This window comes from Neophocaena asiaeorientalis, unplaced genomic scaffold, assembly GCF_003031525.2.
Source record: "Neophocaena asiaeorientalis asiaeorientalis breed wild unplaced genomic scaffold, Neophocaena_asiaeorientalis_V1.1 scaffold155, whole genome shotgun sequence".
Classification (NCBI taxonomy): Eukaryota; Metazoa; Chordata; class Mammalia; order Artiodactyla; family Phocoenidae; genus Neophocaena; species Neophocaena asiaeorientalis.
The window spans coordinates 5,329,123-5,356,378 of record NW_020173040.1 but is presented as its reverse complement, the minus strand read 5'-3'; the positions used below and the strand labels follow the sequence as shown (position 1 = coordinate 5,356,378).

The window sequence follows — 27,256 nt, the reverse complement described above, 5'->3', positions numbered from 1 at the left end:
AGGCAGTCACAAAAAGAAAAATACTGTAGCTTTCCACTTATATGAGGTCCCTAGAGCATAGGACTGTGGATGCCAGGGACTGAGGGGAAGGGGGAATGGGGACCCGTTGTTTCCTGGGCACAGAGTTCAGTTTTGCAAGATGAAAAGAGTTCTGGAGATGGATGGTGGTGATGGCTGTACAACGATTTAATATCCTAAATCCACTGAAGTGTGCACTTAACCATTGTCACTTATTTATGTCATGTATATCTCACCACAATTTTTTTTAATGTTATGTATTTTAAAAGAGAGAAGGAAAGAAAAAACAGCATCAGAATAAGTTGTGGCCGCTCCCACCACCATGCCCAGGGAGAAGCTGCCCAGGCCAGACCTTCCTGCCAGCGCAGCTCATGGCTGGGAGTGGGCATCTTGGGAGGTAATCAGCCTTCTTCTGTCCTGTTCTGTTCCAGCTGCTGCCAGTGTGGGTACCTGCTCTATAAGGGAAAGGCCACTGCTCTCACTGACTCCCAGCTGTGATGTCTGGTCACTCCCCCTCCCTCCTGGAGCAGCCCCACCCAGGGTGCGAGCCCACCCAGTGGCCCTTGTGAAATGGTGATCACTCCGACCAGCAGGTCAGTGCCCTCTGGAAAGGGGTGAGGATGGAGACGATGTCTGAAAGAGGGGCAAGCGGGACTTCCCTGGCAGTCCAGCTCCTCTAACACAGGGGACATGGGTTCGATCCCTGGACAGGGAACTAAGATCCCACGTGCCATGTGGTGCGGCCAAAAAAACTTCAAAAAAAAGGAGGGGAAAGCATAGTCACCTGTGGTTACAGATATGTCAGGACCAGCCAGCCCAGGGTTGCATAGGTGCCCTTCTGAAGTTGCAAAGTGGGTGGGGGAGATGGGTCCCCACTTTACTTTCCATCAGAGAAGAGAGAGGCATGCAGAGGCCTAGGGTTTGGGATGTGGGACCTTGGGTAAGTCATTTCCCCCCTTTCTGTAACTCAGTTTCCACATTTATAAAATGGGCATATTGATACACGGCTAACATGCCTCCTGGGCTGTCGTGAGGATCAAATAATAAACTGGATGTGAGAGCACAATGTACAGCTCAAGGGCTCTGAAAATTCAGCAGGGGGTGGGCGTGGGAGGGGGGTGATGATAACGAGCAGCAGTGCCCCTCGTCCTAAGCTCTCCCTGACCGCTGGGCCGCAAGGACGTGACCTGCCATCTTGGCCTGCTCTGGGGCACCCACAGGGCCAGGGACCATGCTAGATGCACTGAATCCTCACACCCTTGTGATGCAGCCTCGCGCCCTGTATTATCACAGCAGGGAGGCGTAGGCCTGATACAAGGATAACCTTACACTGCCCAGGACTGCACTGCAAGGCAGCTGGGCTCGGGGTCCACCTGACTGCCAAAACCGTTCTTCCGTCACAATCGCAGTTTATCAACTGTGACTCGGGGGCTCAGCAAAGGTCCCTCAGGAGTCCCAGAAGGCCCCCATAGAGGGGGAAGGGATACAGAGCCTCCATGCTGCCTGCCCACCCAACTCTGGGACAGCAGCTCCCCTTCAATCTATTCATGTATTGGTATTCAACGTTCATTTTCATTTGAAACGTAAGTTCTACTGCTTTAAAAAATATATATTAATTACCTAATTTTTAAAAATGCTTTCTGGGGACTTCCCTGGCGGTCCAGTGGTTAGGACTCTGTGCTCCCACTGCAGAGGGCACGGGTTCAATCCCTGGTGGAGGAACTAAGATCCCGCATGCCGATGCAGTACAGCCAAAAAAAAGCAATGATAGGGCTCCCCCAAAAAAAAAAAAAAAAAAAAAAAAAGCAATGATAATAAAATAAAATAAAATGCTTTCTGATCACCCTCAGTCAGTGGCTTGACAGAGTTGAAAGCATTATTATAACTCATCCTAAAGGGTTTCAGAGGGTGGAGGCAACTTCAGGGGCTCCATCCTCAGCAGGTGCTTCGGCTACAGCCCAGTTCTATACGCACTGGCTGGGCCCTGGCACCTGGGTTGCCTATAAGGTTCAGGGCTGAGACCACGTAGGCGGCAAGTGACCCTTCCTCTCCTCGCTCTCATGAGGGGGAGGGGAGGGGGAACAGCAGACTCCCATGCCAGGGGGACATATAAGAAGGGGGAGGGCTCTGCCCTGCCCGCACCCCAGGCAAGTTGGCACGACCCTCCGGTCCCCACTGCTATGGCTCTCTGCAGGGGTGGAAGATGGTACCAGTCAACCGTGAGCCGGAGGAGGAGCCCGAAGCCGCTGCCGAGAGATGGAGGACCCCACGCCTAAGCCCGTCTACGTCGACGTGGACAAAGGACTGACCTTGGCCTGCTTCGTCTTCCTCTGCCTTTTCCTCGTCGTGATGATCATTCGCTGCGCCAAGGTCATCATGGACCCTTACAGCGCCATCCCCACATCCACCTGGGAGGAGCAACACCTGGATGACTGAGGCGCCCGCGGGCGGGGACCGCGGCGAGGGACCGAGAGCCCAGCGCTCTCTGGACAGGGTTGCCCCAGGATGTGCCTCTGTCCCCTGGCCACCGGCTTTCCAGCCCATGGAGGCGAGAAAGGATTTGGCCACCCGGGGATGGAGAAGGTTCACCTTAGCCTTGCCTGCTCTCACAGGAGCAGCAGGGCGAGATGCTGGGGATGCTGTGGGTGTTGCAGTGGTGGGCCAGTCTGGGGATAAGAGCGCTGGACCGGGAGTCAGCAGGCCCGGATTCCAGTCTGGGGAATGACTGTGAGCCTAGGGGGCGGTCATCTTCCCTGGCTCGCGCACACCTTTTGGCATTGGATACGGGACAGTCACCCACCATCATAACAGCGGTCTCGTTTTGAGGAAACTCTTGCCCTTAACATGCAAAGTAGCACACACACTGGGAGGCTCCCAGCACAGACGTTCACCTGAGCCCCAGCGCCTTCTCAGTGGGCCAGCAATGGAGCGCGTGGTGACGTGGGAAAGGAGGTGGAAGGTGCCCCACCCCAAATTCACAAAAGGCGCAGGGGCTGCTTCCCAACAGGCTTTTTTTAAACTAAAATATAGAGGGGTATATTTTTCCTGTTATAAATGAAATGTGTATTTTGGAAGTTTGGGAAAAGACAGAAAAAATAGAAGGATGGGGGAAAATAACCCTTATAATCCCACTTCCCCAAAGCCGCCATTTTGATATATTTTCTCCCAGCACTTTTTACATGTATTTTTAAATAGTCAAAATCATACTATGTGCGTGATGTTGTATCACTTCATGTTAGAGCATGGACACTTTCTCATTTCATCAAGCACTCTTTATAGCCATCATTTTTACTGGCTGCAGAGTATTCCATTGGATGGATAGGTCCTAGTTTCATAATTATCTCCTTTGGTCTTCCAGTTCTTTTTTTTTTTTTTTTCACTAACTTTTCCTCGTGCAAAATTATTTCACCCAGTGACCTCTTGAGAGCACAGAGTTATGAGATTAATATCGGACAGGAAGACCTGGCTTCTAGTCCTGTCAGTCACTCTAAGGCTGTGTGACCTTGAGCAAGTCACTTCACCTCTCGGTGGCTCTGTTCCCTGATTTTAAAAAGGGGAGGAAAAGCCTTGCCCTTTTTGTTTTGTGTAAACCTCGTGAATGAAAGGACAGGAGTGGGAGTGCTTTGAATGTAAACGTGCTGTGGGGTGAGACAAGGGATAAGTTGTTGATAATGACTTCTCCCTCTTTTCCCACCCTTCTGACCCCCTCCCACCCTATCACCTATATCTAAGACCTTGCAGCAAGAATATTGGACCAGAGCCCACAAACCTGGTCTCAAGTCCCAGCTCCTCTACTTCCTTGCTATATGACCCCAAATAACTCAGCCTCTCTGAGCCCCAGTTTCCTCATCTGTAACATGAGGGAATAACATCTACCTCACAAGGTTGTTTTGAGGATGAAATGAGAGAACACGGGCAAACATTGGTGTATTTTCTTGATTTTACCACCCCAGAAGAAGCCAGGGGTCTGAGCTGGGAGGAAGAGAGGTCTGGCTTCCCCCCTCTCTGCAGAGCCTGGAACCCTGGGCTTTTTTTCAGTTCCACTGCTGAAAGGCCAAATCTCCCAGCCAGGACCACTGGTCAGAGGAATTCTCACAGCAACCTCTCCCAGCACCTGACCTCAAGGGATATGGTGTCTATTAATTTATGTAATTATCATGGTCATCGGTATTCCCACAAACATAATATGAAGTTAAACTAGACCACCAGAATTCCCCTTCCTTCTGAATGCATTTATTCCATCCCTCTGAGGCACACCTGCCATCCCCATCAGAAGTGCCCTGCAGCTGTGAAGAAGCTCATGGTTCCCTTCCCACCACCTGCATCCCAGCCATGGGTCCCACTCCATCCCAGGTCACCTGGGAAGTGGGTTTCCAAAGCACCATCACCACTAGGTGACCCCTGAAAGTGAACAAGCCCACAGCTGCTCAGACAGCTTTCCAGAGCATATCCAGCTGTTCCTCCCTCCACACCCTCACTGTGTGGGATGCACAAAGGGACAGCTGGCAAAGGCAGTGGACCAAGGTGCATTGGAGGCTCTGTGTGAGGGGAGGATCTAGAGCAAGGACCTTGTACATTGCCTCAGGCCTAGCGGCAGCCTTCACTCTGCAGCCTACCTCAGAGATACCGAACACTTCAGTGAAAAGCTGATCAGCATGGATTTACAATGCAAATCAGAACCAATGCCGATCAGTTAATAACAGATCCCAAGGAACAAGAAGAGGTCTTGAAGACCTCCCTTGGAGATACTTCAGAGCGCTCAGGAGTGAAAAACAGGTGCCTGAGGGCCGTGCTACTCAAACCATGATGAAGGACAAATAGCATCTACAACATTGAGGGGCTTGTTAGAAATCCAAAATCATGGACCCCTACTCCAGACTTACAGAATCATAATCTCTGGAGATGGGGCCCAGGAATCTCTTAGCAAGATCTACCAAGCGATTTGTATGCATGTTAAAGTTTGAGAGGCACTGCCCTGGGGATCCTTTGGTCTCAATTATTTCTTTTCCACACCTGGGTTTGCTAATATTTCCCACTCTATCTCTTGACTCTTGTTTAGGTGGCAAAGGGAAATAACATTTCAGAAAAAGATGGAAAATTTCAAACTCACTCCAAATCCAAGCCTCCACAAAATAGTGTTTCTATTGTGTGTCCATGTATTCCCTTCTAATCCTTGTCCACGTGCAAGATATTTTTTCATAAAAGGCTTCGGTTGCATCATTTAAATCAATATCCCCTAACATTTCGTCATAAGCATGTTTCTGCTACAGTCTTCCTATTTATCATTTTACTGGCTATAAACCACGCCATCTAGTGCATGTACATAGTTATCCAGAGTCCTATTAATAAGTACTTAGATTGCCTTCATTTTCTCTATTATACATGTTGCAAAAAAAAAAGAAAGAAAGCTAAAGACAGATATGACGAACCCTGGGCTTGCTCAGGTTGGCAGAGAATAAATATTTAAATAACACCCCCTCCACCTTAGACACACATGGGGGACGAAGAGCCATCTAAACATTTGATCATATTAAGGGGAAAAACCAACTGAAATGTCAAGCTCCTGTTGTTGCTTTAGCTGCTAAAGGATGGAGGAGATGGTCCTTTGTCATCAGAGCATCTTAGCCAGTTTCCAGCTAGCTGAGATGAAGTTTGGGGTTTGGTATGGAGAGGTAAACTGTCCAGCAAAAGAAATGAAGAGAATTTTTGAAGACTGGAAGCTGGCAGAGAGCAAATGAAAAGTATCCGTGGCATTGGCCCTAATCCAGGACTTAAGGCAAATATGATCAGAGAGAAACTCCCCGCTGCAGGGAAAGGGTGATGGATTTTCCGGACAGTGGTGTCTCGTGGCTGATTTTACGTTGTTGCCTGTTCTGTGCTCTGCTACAGTCCCTCCATGTTACTCCAAACCCTCAGTAAAGTCTGATACACAATGCACTTTGTGGTTGTGGTATTTGGGGGCAATAAAGACATCTGGAAGGGGGTCAATGTGAAGACATGTAATCTGGAAAGGGATAGTCATCCCAGGGACAAGTGAGGTAGCAGAAGTAAGCAGAAACAGGAAATCAGAAAGCAACTATAGTCCAATAAGAATTAATTTTAAAAAAATCAGAATGACGGTTGCTAGCGTAAATGTGACCCCTGAGAATGCTCAGATAGGCTGAGATGAATAATAGCACACTCGTTTTGCCAGCCTGGTATATCAATTCCCATCATCTCTATTTCATTTTTTCCAATTAGTTGGGCAGGGTTAAGGGAAACGAAAGGGGTTGGCAAAATACCCATGGACGGGCAACAGGGTGAGTCCATTACCACTTGGGCCTGAAGCGACAAGGGGAAGGGGTGTTCCCAGAATCCAGTGGAAGCTGTAGCAGTGGGCGAAGAGTCCCCCAACAAAAGCCATGGCCACAGGTAGACAATCAAAGTGCAACCCAGTGAGAAGAGACTATATACCTTGACTTCTCTCCTCCTGCCCCCTAACCTCCTATACCATCAGCCAAGAACAGAAGCTAAAGGACAGGGGACTCTGGCTGATATCCTTCATATATATTAGCGAACTAGAGCAAACGAAAACTAACCAGTACACTACACCCCTATTACCACTCAGCATCCATCGTGGATGGGGAAAATATAAATTCCCATCAACAACCACATTGTCTGAGGCAGCTATCAGTTTAGTTCCACTCCCCCCGGAACTTCCATTGTAACGTATCCACCTCTAGGTGAGTGAATGAGACGATTCATATAAAGCATAACTGCTGGAGTCCCATCTTCTATGGCTGGTCAGGAGGCCTAGGTTGATAACCACGGTGTCATTCTTCTGCCACGCATTCCATATCCCCTCTACCTTCTGGCGGTCCCTCCACTGCTGGAGTCTTTTATCCAGTGGAATGACCCAAATCTTCCTTCACAGAGGATCCAAATTCTCGGTGCCCTGTCTTTTTTTTTGGTTGCCAGTTTCCACTGATCCCCACCCCCTCAAAGAACTTGACAAAGCCTTGAAGGCCTCACCTGGAAGCATTTTTGAATACTCAGGAGAGAACAGGTGCCCTAGGACGCGCTAGTCATGCTATGGTCGTAGGACGGGATAGCATCAGTGTCACTGGGGACTTTGCTAGGAGTCTAAATGCATGCCCCCGCCCCAGACCTACAGAGTAGGATATGGGATGAGGAATAACGAGAGATACCCCAGTGAATCCCTGGGTTCCAGAGCTAGCCCTCCTTGCCCTCATTGTGGAGCAATACCGTTTCTTCTGAGATATTGGAATAAATCACCCTGACAGCACAGCGATCCCCTTCCCCACCTCCTAGTCCAAGATGAGGAGACCCAAATGGCTACAGGATGATCTCAGTTTCCAATTTAACAGACCCATGACTATGTTCCCTGGTGGAAATATTTCTTCTTTGTTACTAGGAATTTCCAAACCCACCAAGTCCAAGGTCACAGGATGGAAAACAAAAATTCTATAACTGGGTTATTAGGTATCACAGTGAGAGGAATCACTCTCGCTTCCATCCCTTGGTTCCTAGACTAGCATCATCCAGCTCAAGGGAAGATGCCAACGTATACTGGTCTCTGGTTTAAGGTGAATACTGCATCCTGTAGGTCAGCCACCATACTGAGCCTTCCACAGGCCATTCTAAATTTCACTCAAGCCAACTGCTTCTGGGTGATGAGGCATGAGGTAAACCAGTGGATTTCCTGGACATGAACCCACAGCTGCGCTTCCTTCACAAATGAGTTCTCAGGGACTTCCCTGGCGGTCCAGTGGTTAAGACTTCGCCTTCCAATGCAGGAGGTGTGGGTTCAATCCCTGGTCGGGGAGCTAAGATCCCACAGGCCTCAGGGCCAAAAAACCAAAACATAGAACAGAAGCAATGTTGTAACAAATTCAATAAAGACTTTAAAAATGGTCCACGTCAAAAAAAACCTTTAAAAAACAAACAAACAAGAAACAAATGGGTTGTCTGGTTGAAGGTCACGTTTGTGAGATACGCTGAGATAAATGAAACACCACAAAGCGAGGAGGGCAGAGGTAGCTAATCCGTATGCAGAATACGAATCTATTCCCACCACCCTCCATGATGGAAGGGGTCCAGTGTAATCAACTTGCCAGTGGTGGCTGGCCTGTCTCACACGACCCATCCCTCGGGAAGGATGCCGTGCATCAGGGGCTGGGCATTGGCTTAATCCTGGGCAGGGTGCATACCCGGAAGTGATGGAAACCAGCCAGGTGGGCCATAGTGAGGGTAAGCCCATGTTGTTAAACCCATGTACAGCCTCCATCCCTTCCACTACGGTCACTTTGTTCACAGTACCACTGAGGACACACCAGAGTGGAGAGGGGAAGGCCTCCTCAGGTTGGGTCATGGTGTCCACCTGACTACTGACAGCCTTCTCTGCAATGGATACCTTTTGACAGGCATTTAGGTGGCACATGAATATCTTCACATTCAGGGCTCCTTCAGAGACATCCTTCTACATACATCTCCTCAAGACTGCCTTGAGTCCTCTCTTCCAATCTTACTGCAGTTGGGTCAGCACTCTGATTCTCCTACTGGGGAAAGTCAGAAGCTCCCGACAGCATCTTTATCTGCCACAGACACTTCCTGTACCATTGGGTCTGCTGGGTCTTAAGGCTCAATTGGTCAGGTAGCTTTCATCACAGCCTGAACCGTTCTAGAGCCCTTGATTGCTCTGGGTCCCATTCCGAACCAGCAGTCTTATGACGTACCAGGTAAATGCAGCAGAGTGGCACACACAAATGTGCTCCACATTGCCTCAAAAACCCGAAGAGGCCCATCATCCATGGAGCCTCTTTCTTCATGATGGATGATGCAAGGAAAAGCAAGGTTTCTCACCCAAGAGGGAATGTCCCAACATGCCCCCGACTGCTGGAACCCTAGAAAGTTCTCCAATATGGCAGGCTCCTGGACTTCCATAGGGGTTTTCTCTCACCCTCTGGCAAGCATGTGCTACGTGTGGTCCTTGCTACTTCACCAGAGCCGGTTAGCATAATGTCATGTATATAATAGACACCCATGAAGTTCTGTGGGTTGTTAAGGTGATCAGGGCCCCTACAATACAACAGAGAGAAGGAAAATGGCAATTCCCTGAGGTAATGCAATTAAGGGGTACCACTGTCCCCTGCCCGATGAAGGTGAACTATTTTTTATTATCTTTATTTTTTTTTCCTAAAGTAAAAATTCAGTTTATTCATCTGTTTACGACACAGCACTCAGAAGGCAAAGTGTTTCACATCATAGATTTCACTTCCAACTCCTTGGAATGTTCATTTCTTTGACTATAAAGAGAGACTAGATTGGAAAGCCAGGTAATGCTTAGGCAGCTAAACTAAGGATGGAGTGGGTGGGGTGGGCAGTGCTAACGTCATCCTCCCAGGGATGGGCACAAGGGGACTGTTAGCCACAAGCTGATTGTGTAGAACTGTTAGCTGGGAGCGCGGAGCAGCCATCCTGGACCCTTGGGCCATCACGGGCTTCAGTCATCCCTACCACACAGGTACAGCGGCGCTTTCTGGTGGTCGCCTTTGGTGTCTTGCTGAATGTAATAGTACAGGGACTTGCCATACTTTTTCTTGAATTCAGGTCTAATTTTCAACATGTCCACTTCACTGTGGGAGGTCAGGATTCTAATCAGGACCTTATCGTGAGTGCCCTTGCCCTTCATGGAGTTGTGCAGTCTGTCAGCAAAATACAGGGGCTTGGTCTGAATGCACTGGACTCGGTTCAGGAAGGCATTTTCCAGGTCTCCTCTGACCTCCTTCTTGATGCTCCCCAGCATGTCATAAGGGCTGTAGCCCTTCAAATACTTTCTGGAGGTGGCCCACGCTCCACTCGGTCATGACGCTGATCCACTTGGGAACATTAGTTCCTCTCCTCTTCATGCCAGCATCACAGAGATCCCAGGCACCTTGGTCAATCAGTTCATAATCAATGACATAGCCATCCTCTGCTCTTTGACCCTTCGCAAGGGCAATCATCAGCTTGCGGAAGTCACCAGATGTGTCGGAAATGATATCCTTCCCCAGATCGGTCTTGTACGTTTCCTTGTAGACTTGATTTCCTGTAGCTCTTGGTTGGTCCTTGAGCAGATGATCTCAATGAGGGAGTCCTCATCGGTCCCCAGCCCCTTCATGGAGGCTTTCAGATCGGAAGCATCACACTGAGCAGGTGTTTTCAATAGGCCCAAAATCACTGTCTCTGGGTGGCTGGACAAGGCTGCCTTCAGTACTTATGCAAGTTCCTTTTTGGTCCTTCTCTGGTGGGCGAAGGCAATATTCTGTCTCTGTTCATTGCTGTGGTTAGTCAAAGTGTTAATGATGGTGACCTCATCCACACTTTTAGTCTTGATGGGCGTTTCAATGTTCAGAGCGTCCCGCTCAGCATCAAAGTTGGCGTACGCTTTGACTGACCCATATGCACTTGGAGGTGTGGCGTGATCACCCTCCAGGCTGAGCTTGCAGAGAATTTCATGAACGGTAGACATTTTGAGAGAAGCTGGGCTGGGTGCAGTGTGCTGCGAGCGTCCCCAGATGCGGAACCTACTATCTTTATCGATTGGGACGCAGTAGGAAGTATTTTCTGGTGCAGTGGCTCTCAAACTTTAGCGTGCGTGCATCGGAATCACCTGGGAAGCTTGAGAGAGAATAACCTACACTGCCCTGGCTGCTCTTCCCTGCCAACAGATCTTAGGCATGGCCTACCGAGTGCTCCAAAACCAACTCTCTGACTTCGAATACTTCAGAAAGGGGATCAGAGTGTCTGTCACCGATGCCCCTTGGGCTTCTTACAAAGTCTGGCCCACTATCTCTCCTCCCTTCTGCACCAAGGACGGGGTGACCTTGCTAAGTTCTGTTGTACTCCCCTCTCCAAGAAAAGGAGTGCCCTCTGGCCCTAATACAATAATTAAGAGGGACCACAGAACTCAGAAGCCTTCAGCCTAACTACACAGGGAAGCAGCTGGTTGACACATGCCTCCCCCTCATAATTACACTCTGTAGTATCAGCCAGCCTCATTTCATAACAGTCAGCCCATCAAATGGGGAAATGTTGGGTTTCACCCTGATGGGAGAATGGGGGCTCTGGCTTCCTATGAATGTATGTTAAGGAAAGAATGACCCCAGAGGGCTAAGAGATGGGATGACACCCAGCAGGCTGAAATTTGGGCTCCATAAGCAGTGCTTCAATGACCTTTCTTATGCACATGACTTTTTCCTTCTCTTAGATTACCAAATACAGCTCTAAGATTATTTGAAAGAAGAGCTTCGTGTTGCGCTCATAGCTGTGAAACAGGGAACTCCTTGATGCAACGCCACACACATTTATGAGCAGCTACTGTTTAATGGGGGGTTTGGACACAAAGATGAGTCAAGCACAGCCCTGCTCTTAAGAAGCTCACTTCCATGGGTCAAAATCAAAGTTCCAACCACTGTTCCACAATTTGCCAGCCTCAATGTTAAATTTCATGAGGTTGATAGTGGCACTGTGGTTATGTAAGAAAATATCCCTGTGCGCAAAGTGAGAGAGTAGCGTTGACATACATACACTACCAAATGTCAAATTGATAGCTAGTGGGAAGCAGCTGCCTAGCACAGGGAGATCAGCTCGGTGCTTTGTGTCCACCTAGAGGGGTGGGATAGGGAGGCTGGGAGGGAGATGCAAGAGGGAGGATATATGGGGATATATGTATACATATAGCTGATTCACTATGTTATACAGTAGAAACTAACACAATATTGTAAAGCAATTATACTCCAATAAAGATGTTAAAACATAAATAAATAATAAACAAATAAATAAATAAAATAAACATTAAAAAAAAAAAGAAAATATCCCTGTGCTAAGAATACACTCGGAAGTATTTAAGGATAAAGGACCACAATATATGTAAATTACCCTTAAATGGTACAGAAAAACTAGTCTGAGTATATACATTTACATATATCATATTGGAGAGTATAAACATATGTGCATGTAAAGAGAAAAAGCGCAAATAACACAGCAAATGGGGTAAAATGTTAACACTAGTTAAATATGGCCAGAGACTTCTGGTGTGGTCTTTATATGGTGTTCTTTATACTATCCTAATTCTTGCAAGTTTTCTGTAAGTTTGAAATTATTTCCAAATAAAAAGATTTGTTTTTATGGTAATAAAATGTTACCATTTCTCAAAAAAACCCCAAGAAACACCACAATTTGCCAGGCTGAGAAAAGTGTTGCCCTAGAAGTTCAAAGTTGCGGAATCCAGTCTCAGCTCTGCCACTCACTAGCTATGTGAAATGAACAAGTCTCTTCTCTTATACAAAAACTATCAGAGACAGTGGGGGGTCCAGAGATGGAGGTGAAGAAGCAATAGTGCCTTTAGGCTTGGGGAATAGGCGGGCTTTCCCTGGGATCCATGCCCCGGAGGGCTCAGCATATCACAAACACACACACGCAAATGAAGATATTAAAGAGCACGCGGGCCCCTCTCCCCTTGGGACTCATCCTGATGCGGCCCCACCTGTATCCTACGTAACCTTTCAAGAGTAATACTGCCCAGGCCCCAAGGGAACGCCTCTTCACACCTCTGGGCTGCGTCCACAAAATTAGTGCCCCCGTGAATACCACATAGCCGTGTGGTGGGTCACTGCCAGCGCTGGCGATGGGGGCGTCCTCCCTCCTGTGGGGGGGCGGGGGAGTGAAAGCACTTTGGTAAGAGAAGAGACTGACTGGGTCACTCAATACTTCCTCCTAGCATGGATGCAACTGATTCTTGCCCCAACCTGTGTCATTTTTCAGTTCTACCCAAAATTCATTTTCTTGATTGTTTTCCAATTCGTGGCTCTGGCACGGGATTCACAACAGCTGCACATGACAATTAGCGCACATTTTGCAATGTTAACTAATTCATATTAATTTATATGTACATAAGTCTCGACGTAACATAAATGGAGCGTGATACTAATCCTTTACTTTGGCAACCAGATGGACACTGAACGCTAGGATTATAAATAGTTTTATTTTTATAAAAAGCACTTAATAGGATGTAATCGAATTAAAAAAAAATAAATTTAAACATTTCAACTTGATTTAAATAAGCTTGATATGAAATGCTGATGTTCTTTAATTATAATTTGTATCTTGTCTTTTCATTTTAATAGATAATTTTGAATGTCAAAGAAAAATAACTGGAAATGAATATAAAGTAAATTTTTCAATTTTTAACATTTAAGGTGTTGATGAAAATATTTACATTTCATATACTTTGAGTATAACTCAATTTACTTTGTAATCATTTACATTAGTCTGTCAATAAAACCCAAATTATGTGAAAAACTTGATTAAGATAGGATAATTAGTGATTCTAATGAAATTAAGGCAAGAAAAACTAACTTAAAAAATAAAATTTTATTTTAAAAATATTGATATAGCAATTCACGAATTTGTACATCTTTAACCCTCATTCCAACATCACCAGCCCGTCAACACTCTTCAAGTGCAATGATAATTATATTCATTTATATTTGATATTTTGCCAGTTTTCAATCATATAAAAACTGTAGCTTTGCAAATATTTTTGTTTTGTAATTATGAAAATGTGTATGCCAAGGTAGGAGAATAGAGAGTATTTAACAGTTTTTAGCTTCACTTGTATCTCTTAAATATTGAGACATAAGTGGGTCTCCATGTGTATTCTTGGCCAAGCAGGGGTGGACTTATGAATACAACATAATCCCTGTTCCCAATAATCTCCCAGATATTCATTCATTTATTTAACAAGTATATATTGAGTGCCTACTCTGTGCTAGGTTATGAAGAACTTTCCATGAGCAAAAGCTGACTCTGCCCCCAGGAGCTTAAAATCTAATGAAGACAGACATTGCTCAAAAATCACAGACAGCAATAGTGTATTCATCTCTGGGATCGAGTCCTTTGTAGACACAGAGATGTTCCATCCAGATCCCGCTTCAAGAAAGGTCTTATTGTTCCAGCTTTTATGTGCTGTTGGCAGAGAGCCTCAAAATAAGACTGGCCCCAGTCTTATTTAGTTTCTCTCTAAGAGCAGAAAAAAAACAAAGCCAAACAGACAAAACAGACCCTTCAAGCAACCATCATTTGTAACCATCTCCCATAGATCGGTAGTTCTTTGAGTAACTTTCTGCCTCTCCCTCAGCCTTGGGGTATCAGAGAGGACAGAGAGAGAGAGATACACAGAAAACAAAGTCTTACTGTGGAATGCAACCCTGACACATTAATTTTTCTGGGGTTGCTAAAAGGAACACGCTCCCAAACTAAAGAAAGAAAAGAAAATTTTAAATGTAAACACTTTGGAGGTCCATTTTGGTATTGAGACTCTTTGAGATAATTATTAATTATGATACTTAAAATCCTAAAGTTCCCGGACTTCCCTGGTGGCCCAGTGGTTAAGACCCCGTGCTTCCAATGCAGGGGGCGTGGGTTCAATCCCTGGTCGGGGAAGATCCCACATGCTGACGGGTGGAGCCAAAACCAAAAAAATCCTAAAGTTCCCTTGCCCTTCAAAAACATTATCTTGGCCGAAATCCACCCTCATCCTCAGAATAGCTCCGAATGGCTTTTTATTTATTTATTTATTTATGTTTGGCTGTGTTGGGTCTTCGTTTCTGTGAGAGGGCTTTCTCTAGTTGCGGCGAGTGGGGGGCCACTCTTCATCGCGGTGCGCGGGCCTCTCACTATCGCGGCCTCTCATTGCGGAGCACAGGCTCCAGATGCGCAGGCTCAGTAGCTGTGGCTCACAGACCCAGTTGCTCCGCGGCATGTGGGATCCTCCCAGACCAGGGCTCGAACCCGTGTCCCCTGCATCGGCAGGCGGATTCTCAACCACTGCGCCACCAGGGAAGCCCTGTAAATGGCATTTTAAGGTAAACCAGCGTGAGTGAGCAGGCGCAGGGCAGGGAAGTCCCATGGTGAAAGCGACAAGGCTCCTCTTCCCTTGCTCCCCACCCGCCCAGGGCAGGGTCTCCTGGGCCCTGGTACCCCGTGCCTGCCAGGCCCAGGGCAGTGGCACGCCCGTGAGTCCAGCCGAAGCCCTCTGACACCCTCCAGCAGGCCGCATCCTGGCAGAAACATCACTAGGTTTGCTCCTCCTTTTCAAGTGAAGTTTAAAATAGATTCTAGGGCTTCCCTGGTGGCACAGTCGTTGAGAGTCCGCCTGCCGATGCAGGGGATACGGGTTCGTGCCCCGGTCTGGGAAGATCCCACATGCCGCGGAGCGGCTGGGCCCGTGAGCCATGGCCACCGAGCCTGCGCGTCCGGAGCCTGTGCTCCGCAACGGGAGGGGCCACAACAGTGAGAGGCCCGCGTACCGCAAAAAAAAAAAAAAAAAATTCATCATGGGCCACTGGTTAAAACAGGAAGCGTGAATGAAGTATGAATTAATAAGGAAGATACAGTGATAATTACAGCCAATTTGCCGTGGTATGTTCATCACCAGATCTGTCAGCTCCAGCTATTTGATCAAACGTCTCTAGCTCTTAACAAACCATTGTTAGAAAGAGAAGATTTGGCCATGAAACGCATTTTTGTCTATTTCATTACCATTATACACAGGTAGGTTTCAGTGAGCTCGGTTCCCGAACTAGACTATTAAATTCACTTCTCATCTGGAGCTGGCAATGGGAATTTTGAGATCGAGGCTGGAAAACAAAGAGGCTCATGTTGCTGAAGGTTAAGGGAAAGTAATCGTTGGAGAAATCGCACACCAGACCCCCTATTAACATCCACCCTGTGTGTGTCTCAGACTCCAGGGCCAGATCCAGCCGGTTCATCCAGCATCACCAGCCCCTAAGCCCATTAAAGGCACGGTGAGGGGATAAGTATGTGATCTCCATAGCTGGCGTCAGCAGTCTCTGGTACCAGCGGGCAAATGGATTGATAATGATTTTAGATGACTTTTGCCCACGACCCAGGGACCTCTGGTGAAGATCTGCCATGTGCAATAGCTCTTTAGGTGTAGGTGAGGAAAACAAGATGGGTCACTCATGCGTGCTGATGCCAGGAGATAGAGCTAAGGGAACAATCCCAAACACAAGGTGGGGAACAGAGATTTCAGTGGAGCAAGCAGGAACTGAGGTGGCCCTGGGAACACAGCCCACAGGAATTCAGAACAAACCCAAGGAAGACTTCGGTCTTCCAAATTCAGAGAATACGTGTTTGGATCAATCTTATCTAGACAGTAGGGCTCTGGGAGACCCTGGTGACTCTACAGCAAGTCCCCTACTTACGAACCTTCAAGTTGTGAACTTTCAAAGATGCGAACGTGCGTTTGCATGTCCAATCACGTTGTTAGTCCACGTGTCTGGAGTATATTGTCACGTGCGTGCATCCTCTACAAGTGGCTGTGCTTTTGTGTACTTTACTGTACAGTACTGTAGAGAGCACAGTAGTACAGTATCTTTATTTTAAGCCCAGGATGTCTGGAAGCAAATGAAAAGCAGCAGTGTACAGCCGATTGTGTTAGGTGAGCACCTAGGCTAACTTTGTTGGACTTTCGAACAAATTGGACTTACGAACGCACCCTCGGAACGGAACTCATTCGTATGCAGGGGACTTACTGTACAGGATTTCCACTGAAATCAGCAAAGCATTGAAGACCATGGCCCCAGGGCGCAGCTTCATGGAATAAAATCAGCTGTGCAAGACCAGTTCAGCCTCAGGGCACGATGCTTCCCAGCCTGTGTGTGGCAGAGACTACGAGCTGCACCCCACCCCCGAGGATTCATTCTCCCCTTCTTCTTTAGCAGTCGAGCTCCGATTTTAAGCTGAGGAAGCAATGTGTTTAGTTAAAAGACTATATTCCCAGCCTTCCTTGCAATGAGGTGTGGTCTTGTGACTATGTTCTTGGCAATAAAACGCAAGAAAAGTGTAGTATGGGGTTCCCAGGAAGGCTGCTCAAAGGGTACCTAACTCATCTAGGAGGAGGGCCCTTCAGCCCTTCATCCCCCCAACCCTCACCTCTTTAATTTTTCTTTCTGCAAGCCTGGAACTTGGGTGTATTGGCTGGAGCTCCAGCAGCTTTTTTGCACCATGCGGTGACCTTGAGGTTGAACCCCATGTGCCTCAGCACCCTGGGTCCCTAATGACACTGTGGAGTTGCCATACAAACTCCAGACTTCCTGGCTCCAAAATGCTTTTAGGTGAGAAAGAAATACCTTAATGTTCCTTGGAATTGATAAACATGCTCCACTCTCAGGTCTTTGCACTGGCTGGACCCTCTGCCCGGAGCACTCTGCCCCAGATGTCCATATGCCTTGATCCCTCACTTTCTTCAGCTGTCTAGCAAAAAAGCACTAAGAACCAGAGGCACTAAGGCCTTCTCTGACCACCCTGTTTATAACGGCACCCATGTCCCCCATTGTTCCATAGAATCTATCGCCATCTGTCATAGTGTAACCGAAAGTGGGGTCCGGCCGCTAGCCACTCAAAGCCAATGAAGAGGCAAGGTTGGTGGAAAGGAAAGTTTGCTTTACTCTGGATGCTGGGGGTGGGGGTGGAGGGCGGACTCCTGTCCTAAGGCTGACTCCCCCCGAACCGACAATCAGGGGGCAAGAGCTTTTATAGACAGAGGGAGGGGGCTACATGCAGAAACAGCTCTGACAGTCATCTTGAAACTGGTCATCGGTGGTCTGACCACCATCATGTTGATGGTTTTAAGCACAGTTAATCTTCAGTTCCAGGGTTGGTTTGTTTCCATTTCTTTGAGGCCAATTCTCAGAATTGTGGCAGTTTATGTCATGGCTACAGTCTGGTCATCAGGTAGTTAACTTCTCCACCTGGTGTGGGTTTCAGTATCTATAAGACAGCTCACAGGATATGGCTCAGAAAATTATCTATAGCCCTTGAGAAGGAACTAAAGGTCCTTGACTATGCTTAATGACTAAACTATTATTATCTGGTCTCCTTTGACTGTTTTCCTTTGTTTATGCATTTTCTCACTTCTCTGATTAAACTTATCCTTTGGCTAAAGTTTTTCCACAGACAGAAGGCAGGAGGAGAACATGGGGGGAATAGACCATGGGGTCCTGCTCCGTTTCAATAGTACGTATCTTTTCCTTGCCCACTTGTTTCCCGTCCATCTCCCTCCGCTAGGAAGTAATCATCGCAGGGTGCAAGGGCACCACAAGTCACAGCTATTCTGTGACTGCTGCACCTCTTGTGCCTGGTACAGTACCTGGCACAGAGAAGGCACTCAATAACGATTTGGTGAATAAATGAATGAATGACTAGCGTGATCTAATGGGCAGGCTCCGCAGGCTCAGTCATCCTCCCGGGCCCTGGTGTGGGGTCCATTAGGCCCAAGATGTGTCACCAGGCATCCTCTTCCCCTGTGGTCACCAGGAACCAGGCTGCCTGTCTGCAGCGGGCAGGGCAGAGGAGACGGGGCAAGGCTCACTCTCCTGACTCTGGTGGGCTTGCAAGGGGAGAAAAGCAAGCCCCTGGCCCTTTTCCTGGCCTCTCACAGTTCAGGTGTGTGAACCCTTGACTTGGGGGCTCAGCCAAAGGTTCACAATGTGCTGATACGGCTACAGGGCCCTTGAACCAAGTCTGCACCCCACGTACGTCCATCAGTCGGCCCCAAGAAATACTGAACGTGAGGGGTACCATGGTGCATAAATTTATGTGCCAACTTGGCTGAACCATATTTGTTCAAACATCGGTGTAGATGTGGCTGTGAAGGTAGATTTCAGGTGAGATTAACATCTAAGTCAGGGGACTTTGAGTAAAGCAGATTATCCTCCATAATATGGGTGGGCTTCATCTAGTCTGCTGAAGGCCTTAAGAGAAAAAAGCCTGATCTCCCTGGAACTGGGGATTCTCCAGCAGACCACCTTCAGACTCCAACTGTAGCTCTTCCCCGGGTCTCGAGCCTGTGGCCCACCCTGCAGATTTTGGACTTGCCAGCCTCTACAATCACATAAGCCAGTTCCTTAAAATAAATGTCTCTCTCTGTATACACATCTACTTGGTCGCATTTCTCTGGAGGACTCTGAGCTGATACAAGTGCCATTCTTTCTTCCGTGTTCCAGAGAATACTGGGAGCTCTAGAATGTCTGAGGAGGAACAGCAGACCCTCAGCCTCACTAATAAAAACCAGAAAACGAATTAATGAATGTCTCTCAAGGAAGCGGTACACACCTTGACCCACTGGGTCAAACCAAGAACACGAGGAGACGTTGCGCACTCAGAGCCGTGCCAGGCCCAGATGGAGAGGGAGCACGATGGCTTTATTTATTACTGAATGATGAACCAGGCCTGCGGCCTCATTGGGGCCCCTGGTCCCCCGCAGGGAGGTGGAGAGGGCAGTGCTCAAGGCTTGTGTTTCCAGGAAGGCAGAGAGAACCTCAGGCCGCTGAGAGGGCCGGCAGCACTTTTCCCACACACTGGCCAAAGCCAATGCGGTACCCGTCCCCCTGGCACTGTCCTGCAACAGAGGAGGACAGGGGTCAGCCACGAAGCCGCTGGGCTCAGGGGAACCAACGCCCAAGCGGCCACGGTGCCGGTCAGCACACAGCTGGGCCCAAGGCAGGAAGGCGCCATCCGAATGACAAACGTATTTTCGACAGAAAAACCACCTTCTCCAGAAGCTGGGCAGAGCTACAGGTGCACCGAGATGGAACTCCAGGCCCGCCCTACTGTCAGGGACCCTCACAAGCGGTGCAAGGATGGCACCTTGGCTTTCCTGAGAGGTAAAGCAATAGGTATAGGTCAACTCTCCCTAAGTAACTCTGAGTTCAAATCCTAGGCTTGCTAATTAGCCTGAGGCTAGACTGACTGGGTTCAAAGCCTGGATCTTCCACCTATTGGCTCCATGACCTTGAGTCCCCTTGGAACTCAGTTTCTTTTCTTTTCGTTGTTTTTTTTTATTTTTAATATTTATTTATTTGGCTGCATCGGGTCTTAGTTGTGGCACGTGGGATCTTCATTGTGGCATGCAGGCTCCTTTAGCCTAGTTGCAGCATGTGGGATATCTAGTTTCCTGACCAGGGATCAAACCCGGGTCCCCTGCATTGGGAGTGTGGAGACTTTACCACTGGACCACGAGCGAAGTCTCTGGAACTGTTTCCTCATCTGTGAAATGGATCTAATGATAGTACTCACTGCGTAGGGCTGTTGCAAAGATGATATGAGTTAATACACAGAGAACTCCAAGAGTGCCTTGCCCAGGGGAAATGCCCAGTGTCAGCTATAATGATGATTATAAGCTGGGGGATTAGGGGCAACTCGTTTAACCTCTGAGCTCAGCCCCCTTGTCTGCAAATGGGAATAGCAATCCTTACCTCTCAGGGTTGTGAGGATTCGACGAAACACGTGGCTGAAGCCCTAGCATGACATGTCTCCCAGAGCAGATGTTAAACAAATTCACTCAATTCCATTTCAACAGAAAGGCAGAGAGGAGGAGGCCCTTGTCCCTGGACCTGAGAAGGGTCCACTGAGTGGGAGCAGCTGTCTGAGTCAGAGCAGACAAGTCTATGAGGAGCTGGGAGAGCAGCATGGAGGAAACAGGAGCAGAAAGGAGGGAACATCGGAGCTGGGACTCGACAGGTGGATACGAGTTCACCAGGGGGGACACAATGAAAAGGGTGTGCCAGACAGAGGGAACAGCGTGTGCAAAGACACGGAGACCAAGGCGAGAGATGCACGAGGTGCATTTATTCAGTGAAGCTGTTGTGTGGGGTCCCCTGAGAAGCCAGATTACAGGGTATTCTTAGAAGCCACGTGAAGGAGTTTGAACCTTTTCCTGAGGGCACTGAGGTGACTCAGGAGTTTTCAGCAAGACAGTGAAAGCTGTGTTTTACAGCTATGTTTTAAACAGCGCCCTCTCCAGTGGCCCCTAGAGAGAAGGTAGATGGAAGCACATAGACTTATGAGTGTCAGGCCTATACAGAGGCTCCAAGGCTCCTCAGATCGAGATGCTTCTCAAGCACCATGAGCCACGGCAGTGCTGAGGTGACGGCCACCTGCCCATGACGAACACGAGGGCCACTGCAGGGGATGCCCGTGACCTTGAGTTACACAAAACACCAGACCCCCTCACCTGCTGAAGACGACTCCCAAACCTGGAGTTAGGCCTTCTGCTACCCAATGTGAAGAAGGGAAAGCAAGGAGTTGCAATATTCCCACAGCTGAGAGAAACAAATCGAAGCTCACTGCTGAGAGGACTCCCAGCCAACTGAACGCTGAGACCAAAGACATCTTTGGGAGATGGGGTCAGGGACGTCCCAATGAGCCCTTCCAGTGAGCCCAGGGACAGTCCTCACGGCCACCTGTAGCTCAATACAGCCTACCCAGCCTGTCTCCTCCCACTTCCTCCCACCTGCCCAGTCATCCCACCGGTCCTCCCCGTGAGGGCTGCTCTGACTGCTGGCCTTCTCTGGGGAGGTGGCAGCTTGGACACCAGCAACATCCCCAAACCAGCCCCTCGCCCTCCCCGGCATCACCGAGGCACATCCTTGCCACCCCAGTGCTGACCCTTAACACTCAGTGTCACCTTTTGTCCAGAGCGACACCCTTGCCTATTCTGTTTCATTATTTTTCCATCAGTCACTTTAGAATCTCAATGCTCAGAAATATTCATGTCCCTGGGGGGAAAAAAAGCCTATGGAAGCAAAACCTGGCAGAAATTCATCAATCATTTATCAAAGCAGCTCACTCCAAGCTGCAATTTTTTTTTTTTTTTTTGTGGTACGCGGGCCTCTCACTGTTGTGGCCTCTACCGTCGCGGAGCACAGGCTCCGGACGCGCAGGCTCAGCGTCCACGGCTCACGGGCCCAGCCGCTCCACGGCATGTGGGATCCTCCCAGACCGGGGCACGAACCCACATCCCCTGCATCGGCAGGCGGACTCCTAACCACTGTGCCACCAGGGAAGCCCTAAGCTGCAGCATTTTTAAAGCGCCTTCTTCCTGGAGAGCTGCAAATACTGAGAGGGTGTCCTCCTCCCCACACCAACGCCGGGTGCTCTGTCGTTCACATTGCTCCTTCCTGCCCTGGGTTACAACAGAGCCACCCCCCCCCACCCCCAGCAAACAGCCCTGTCTGCTTCCTGAGAACAGATGCACAATTACATCCTGGTGGGAAAGCTGGCCACTTCCTCCCCATTTTACAGCTGCCAAGCAGATGGTCCACATGGGGTTTCTTAACATCAGAGATGACCTTTTGAGTCAGATGATTCTTTCTCATGAGAAGCTGTTCTGTCCACTTAGGATGTTTAGCAGCATCCCTGGCTGCCATTCGGAGACAGCCAGAACTGTCTCCAGATGTCGCCAAATGTCCCCCAAGGGGCAAAGCCACTCTGGTTGAGACCACTGGCCCAGAGGATGAAAAGTGAGGCTCTGCACCCAGCTGAGGAAGGTCTTTCCAGGCTCCCAAGCTGCTGCTCTCCAGTGCAGGGAGGAGAAGCTGGGGGCAGGTGCGTTCAGGCAGGGACAGAGGGCCCCGAGAGGCCAGAGCATGAGGAAAGTCTGCACCCAAGTCAGAGCGTGTCACCGAGCCCTGGGCAGAGGGGAAAAGCAGCTCCCTGCCTCCCTGGGTTGGGCTCCATCAACCACGGAAATGGAAGCGAAAAGTATACTCATCTCCTCTGGAATGTTATCTGATCTCACTGGCCCTTTCCTGAAATCTGACCCTCTGCCTATTCCCCAACTCCATCCCACCCATGGGACTGAGAATCCATAGCTACAGCCCAGTTTTCCAGCTTCCTGGAATGCCACGCCTGGGTGCACCCGTCACCTCCCAGAGGGAGGAGATCCCAAGGCCCAGAGCCAGGAGCCAGACCCAGCTGAGTTACTGGCAGAGCCAGGCCTGAAACCAGGGTTTCCTCTGCCACCAGAGCTTCAGGGGAGTCCCAACCGTATTATGTCACCGAATGAACCTAAAGGAAATGATCTGGGAAAGCAAATGGGAAGGGCTTGCAACTGTGGGGAAGTGAAGGTGGTGAGCTTTGCACTCCAAGGGAGTTGGTTGCATTCCAGGGCTGCCACCTGCCAGCTGTGTGATTCTGGTCCAGCTACTTCCCCTCTCTAGACCTCCAGTGGTTCATCTATAAATCAGAGTAATAGCACCATGGGAATTAGACGTGATAATGCAGGTAAAGTGCCATGCACGGTACCTAGCACACAGTAGGCACACAATAAATTGCTATTGCGTTACTGTTGTCTTCAGCGTGGTTTTCTTGTGTTTCAGCTGAAGACTGTTTTAGTTAATGATTTTGAATAGCTTTAGGCTAGACTTCTGGTTCGAGATAGGGCATCATTCTATATATTAACACTTTCCTTTTCTTATATTCCTATGGAAATGGTCAAAGCAATACAGATATAAGGGAGAAGTCTGCGGCAACACTAGAATCAAGAATGGAAATACTAAAAAAGATGGAACTTGTGTTGGGCGTTAGAAGACATGAGGATTGAGAATGGTGGGAGGGGAGGAGGGCGTGCCAGGCAGCAGGAACAGCCCACATGCCTGGCGTTGGCAGTGGGTGCTCTGTTCTGTAGACAGAGGAGGCCTCCTCGTCCAAAAGGTTGGCCAAGGCTGGAGCACAGGAGCGGATACCATTGGTTGGGCTGGGGCTTTTGGTCTCCCAGAAGTGAGAACCGACATGACGTATTGGTTTAAGAGCACAGACCCTGGAAGCCAACTGCCTGGGTTCAGATCCTGGTTTCTACACTTTATCATTCCAGTGGTTAGAAACGGATTTGGGGAATAGTCGCCCATGATGAGAGAGCAGGGAGATGACACGGTGGCATCTGAGCGGGTACAGCCAGAGGAGTAGGAAGAAGGCTGGATGGCTTCTAGCAAGAGGGTGGCTCACCCGGATCAGGTGCCAGAGGGGTCGTGGCAGGTGAGGGCACAGCACTCCGCCCACTGTGGTGACCTCAGCAAAGGCAACCCAGCTGACACGCCCATGCCCCCCGTCCACCTCCCCACACGCGAGCACAGAGCTCAAGTCTCAGCCACATTCACTCCCTAGAATTTGGCAGGCATCTCCTTCAGTGTGAAATCTCTTCTTGTTTGTTTTTTTGTTTGATTAATATATAACTTATACCTCTTCTATTGCCAAATTGTAATTTTTATTCTTGTTCCAGGGAATTCCACCAATCTATTCCCATTTCCCTCTTTTCTTGCCAACATGTCCATCTTCAGATCCAAGGAATTGCCTTTCTCTGCATTTCTCTGCCTGGCCTCCGTAAATCCTTCTGGAGCAAAGGCGCTGTACACACACAAGTGACCCTCGCAGCATCCTGGCTCCGTCCTCACCCCTTCCTTGACTCAAATGCCAAGAACACATGTGAATCCCATCTGCCTGAGTACTCATCTCCTTTCTTCCAGGCCCTGGGCAGCTGCCGGGTCCACAGCGGCTTAGCTGGGGGCTTATACAACAGTGACAAGAGAGCTGAAGCCGTCATTTCCTCCTCTCCCAACCCATCTCCTTCCTTCCTTTCCTCAAACCAAAACTTCAGAAAACGCTTTCACTCGATCCACAGAACCACGACTGAGGGCCTGCAGTAGCTCTGGCAAGAACTGTAGGACCTCTTGATCAAAGCTGGCAAGGGAATCAGAAGACCCGAACCCTATCCTGCTCCCTCAGTGTGTGAATTTCCGCCAATAACCTATCTCCAATCAGCCTAAGTTTTCTACTCTGTAAAATCGGGGCAATGACCTTACCCAAGGGCTTCTGTGAGTATGAAACAGAATCATGGAATCGGACGTGGCTGTAACATGGTTGGCCCCCACAGATATTCAGGAACCGTTAGTTAAAACTGGTATTAGAAAGGGTATGATAGGGCTGTAGGAAGAGTAGGGGCAAAATGGGTACTTACTGGTTAATTCTGGGCATTATTTGCTGCTGTCTTGAGCTCTGCCTGCATCTTCTCTACTAAATCCACTTCATTTATTCAACCAACCAACAACCACACTGAACACCCACTATGTGGCTGGCACACAGTCAGACTGTAGAGAGAGGGAAGGTCTGGACCTTGTCCTCTAAGAACTCTGTAGTAGGCTGACTAATGCCCCCCAAAAGTATCAAATACTAAACCACGGAACCTGTGAATGTTACCTTATATGGTAATGTTTTTGCAGATGTGATTAAGTTAGGGATCTTAAGACAAGGAGCTTATCTGGGTGGACCCCAAATGCCATCACAAGTGTGTCATAAGAGAGAAGCAGAGGGACATTTGACGGACAGAAGCAGAGGAGGCAATGTGAAGACGGAGGTAGAGACTGGAGTGATGTGGACTCAAGCCAAGGAATGCCAGTAGCCACCAGCAGCTGGAAGCGGCAGGGAATGGATCCTCCCCTTGAACCTCTGGAACAAGTGTGGCCCTGACAACACCTGGACTTCAGACTTCTGCCCTCTAGAACCAAGAGAGAACACGTTTTTGTTTTAAGCCAGCAAGTTTGTGGTCATTTGTTCCAGCAGCCCTGGGAAACTAATACAAGCTCTTAGCTAAGCATGGAAACTGACGTGCGTACAATTAACCAGAATTCAGTGAGTTGCTCGTGGAGAGGACAGACTGGTTGTCCCTGAGCAACCAGAGAAGGCATCATTTAAACTGAGCCAGATTTAAGCTCAAAGGTCTGCAGGCAGTAGGGAAAGCAGGGTTATGGTTAGAATGAGGCTCAGTGGGGGGAACAGAATCAGATGAGGGAAGGGTATGAATTTATGACACAGGCGACAGGGCGCCACGAGAAAATCAGGAAGAGAAGAGTAACGGGGGAAAGCAGACCTGAAGATGATTTTCCAGGCACCATGAGCAGGATGGATTGCAGGGGGCTGGAGCGAAGCTGTGCAAGCAATCCAGACACAGAAGGATGGTGCTTGGAGCAAGCCAGCTGCACAGAGATGGCAGGACACTTCAAAGGGATGGCCGACAGGATGTGCAGATGAAATGGGTCCAAGGTCCCAGCCCACAGAGCAGAGAGTCAGCAGTACCAAGACAGGCGCAGGAAGTAGGGGTGACAATGGGACACAGGAAGGGAAATGTGTGGTCGGCAGGCAGAGACCAGGATGTGGAGAGCGAGTGCAGAGGACGGGTGCCCCCTTAACCTGCCTGCAGGGCAGATGGGCATGGCTGATTCCCACGCTTCAGGTAGGGACTCCTATTAAGGAGGGGTCAGGATGCTGGGCTTTCTCAAAACTGGGTTCTGGAAAAAACAGCAATGACAATGAGGACAACGGTGAAGACCGTCACCAATTTTAAGCACTCCCAAGGTACCCTGCACCTTGTTAGGCTCTTTAGATATTATGAAAGGCTTAAGAATTGGGGTTCTGAAGATAAGCTGCCTGGATGCGAAATCTGACTTCATGACTTACTGGTTGCAAGATCCTGGGCAAGTTATTTTCCCCCTGCTAGGCCTTCATTTTCCCACCTGTAAAATGCAGGTGCACCAGTGACAGTGGAACATGACCCCAGGGGGCAGATCCTGCACTTGCCTTGTTCACCCCTGAACCCCAGCATGGGAGTCACAGCAGCTGCTCCAGAAACGTCCCCTGAAGGAATAAACTGGTTCGTCTCATCCTTACAACCATGCTGTGAGGTTATACTACTGTATCTATCATTAACTCCATTTTAAAGATGAGGAAACTGAGTTCACAAAGGTTCAATAACTTGAGGAAGGTCACAGGGCCGGTGGGGATGTGGGAGCCCAACCTGCACCTGACCCTGAGTAGCGGGCTGCTGACCACGGTGGCACCTTCCTCTCCAGCAATGATATGTGGTGGACAGAACGATCCCCCAAGATGTAAGGAGTGCCCTGGCCTGACCTCCTCGGAATGGGCTGCTGGGAAATCTTGTCACTAACTCAGCCAGGTCATAAGGCACAGGGTCATAGGGCACAAGGTCATAGGACACAGGGTCTTTGCACTGCAGAGTCCAGAACAATGGGAACCTGCCATTATTTTAGAATTTCGCTCAGGGAGGAAGGAGACAAAGCGGGACTTCTGCAGTCTTTTTGGTTCGGGGAGACTCCGATTTAAAGTCCCTGGCGGGAACTTCCCTGGTCGTCTAGTGGTTAAGACTGCGCTTCCGATGCAGGGGGCGTGGGTTCGATCCCTGGTCGGGGAACTAAGATCCCACATGCCGCGCGGAGCAGCCAAAAGATTAAAAAAAAATTTTTAATTTAAACAAAAATAAAGTCCCCGGCAGCCAGGGTTGGGGCGAAGGCCAGTACAAGCAGACACAGACCTGGGACTGCCA

General features: G+C 48.8%; 2 protein-coding genes and 1 pseudogene across 5 annotated transcripts in view; 1 reads left to right on the top strand and 2 right to left on the bottom strand.

Annotated features, from left to right (window-relative positions):
• The first annotated feature begins 392 nt into the window (after positions 1 to 392).
• CTXND1 (cortexin domain containing 1) lies at positions 393 to 5,951 on the top strand. Its single transcript, XM_024742701.1, has 2 exons — positions 393 to 611; positions 2,213 to 5,951. Exon 2 carries the CDS (start codon positions 2,275 to 2,277, stop codon positions 2,452 to 2,454), a length of 180 nt encoding a protein of 59 aa, XP_024598469.1. The 5' UTR covers positions 393 to 611; positions 2,213 to 2,274; the 3' UTR covers positions 2,455 to 5,951.
• A 3,569-nt stretch (positions 5,952 to 9,520) lies between these two features.
• LOC112398310 (annexin A2 pseudogene) lies at positions 9,521 to 10,570 on the bottom strand (annotated as a pseudogene).
• An 8,668-nt stretch (positions 10,571 to 19,238) lies between these two features.
• The window catches only part of FAH (fumarylacetoacetate hydrolase), a 35,472-nt gene continuing 27,454 nt past the window's right edge, over positions 19,239 to 27,256 (bottom strand). For 2 of the 4 annotated variants that reach the window (XM_024742802.1, XM_024742805.1), the window contains exon 14: positions 19,239 to 19,483. In XM_024742802.1, coding sequence (XP_024598570.1) covers positions 19,404 to 19,483 — 80 coding nt within the window. In that variant the 3' untranslated portion in view covers positions 19,239 to 19,403. Of the gene's footprint in view, positions 19,484 to 19,511; positions 19,742 to 22,093; positions 26,205 to 27,256 lie in introns of those variants that run through there. The other 2 variants (XM_024742804.1, XM_024742803.1) reach the window with 2 other exon arrangements.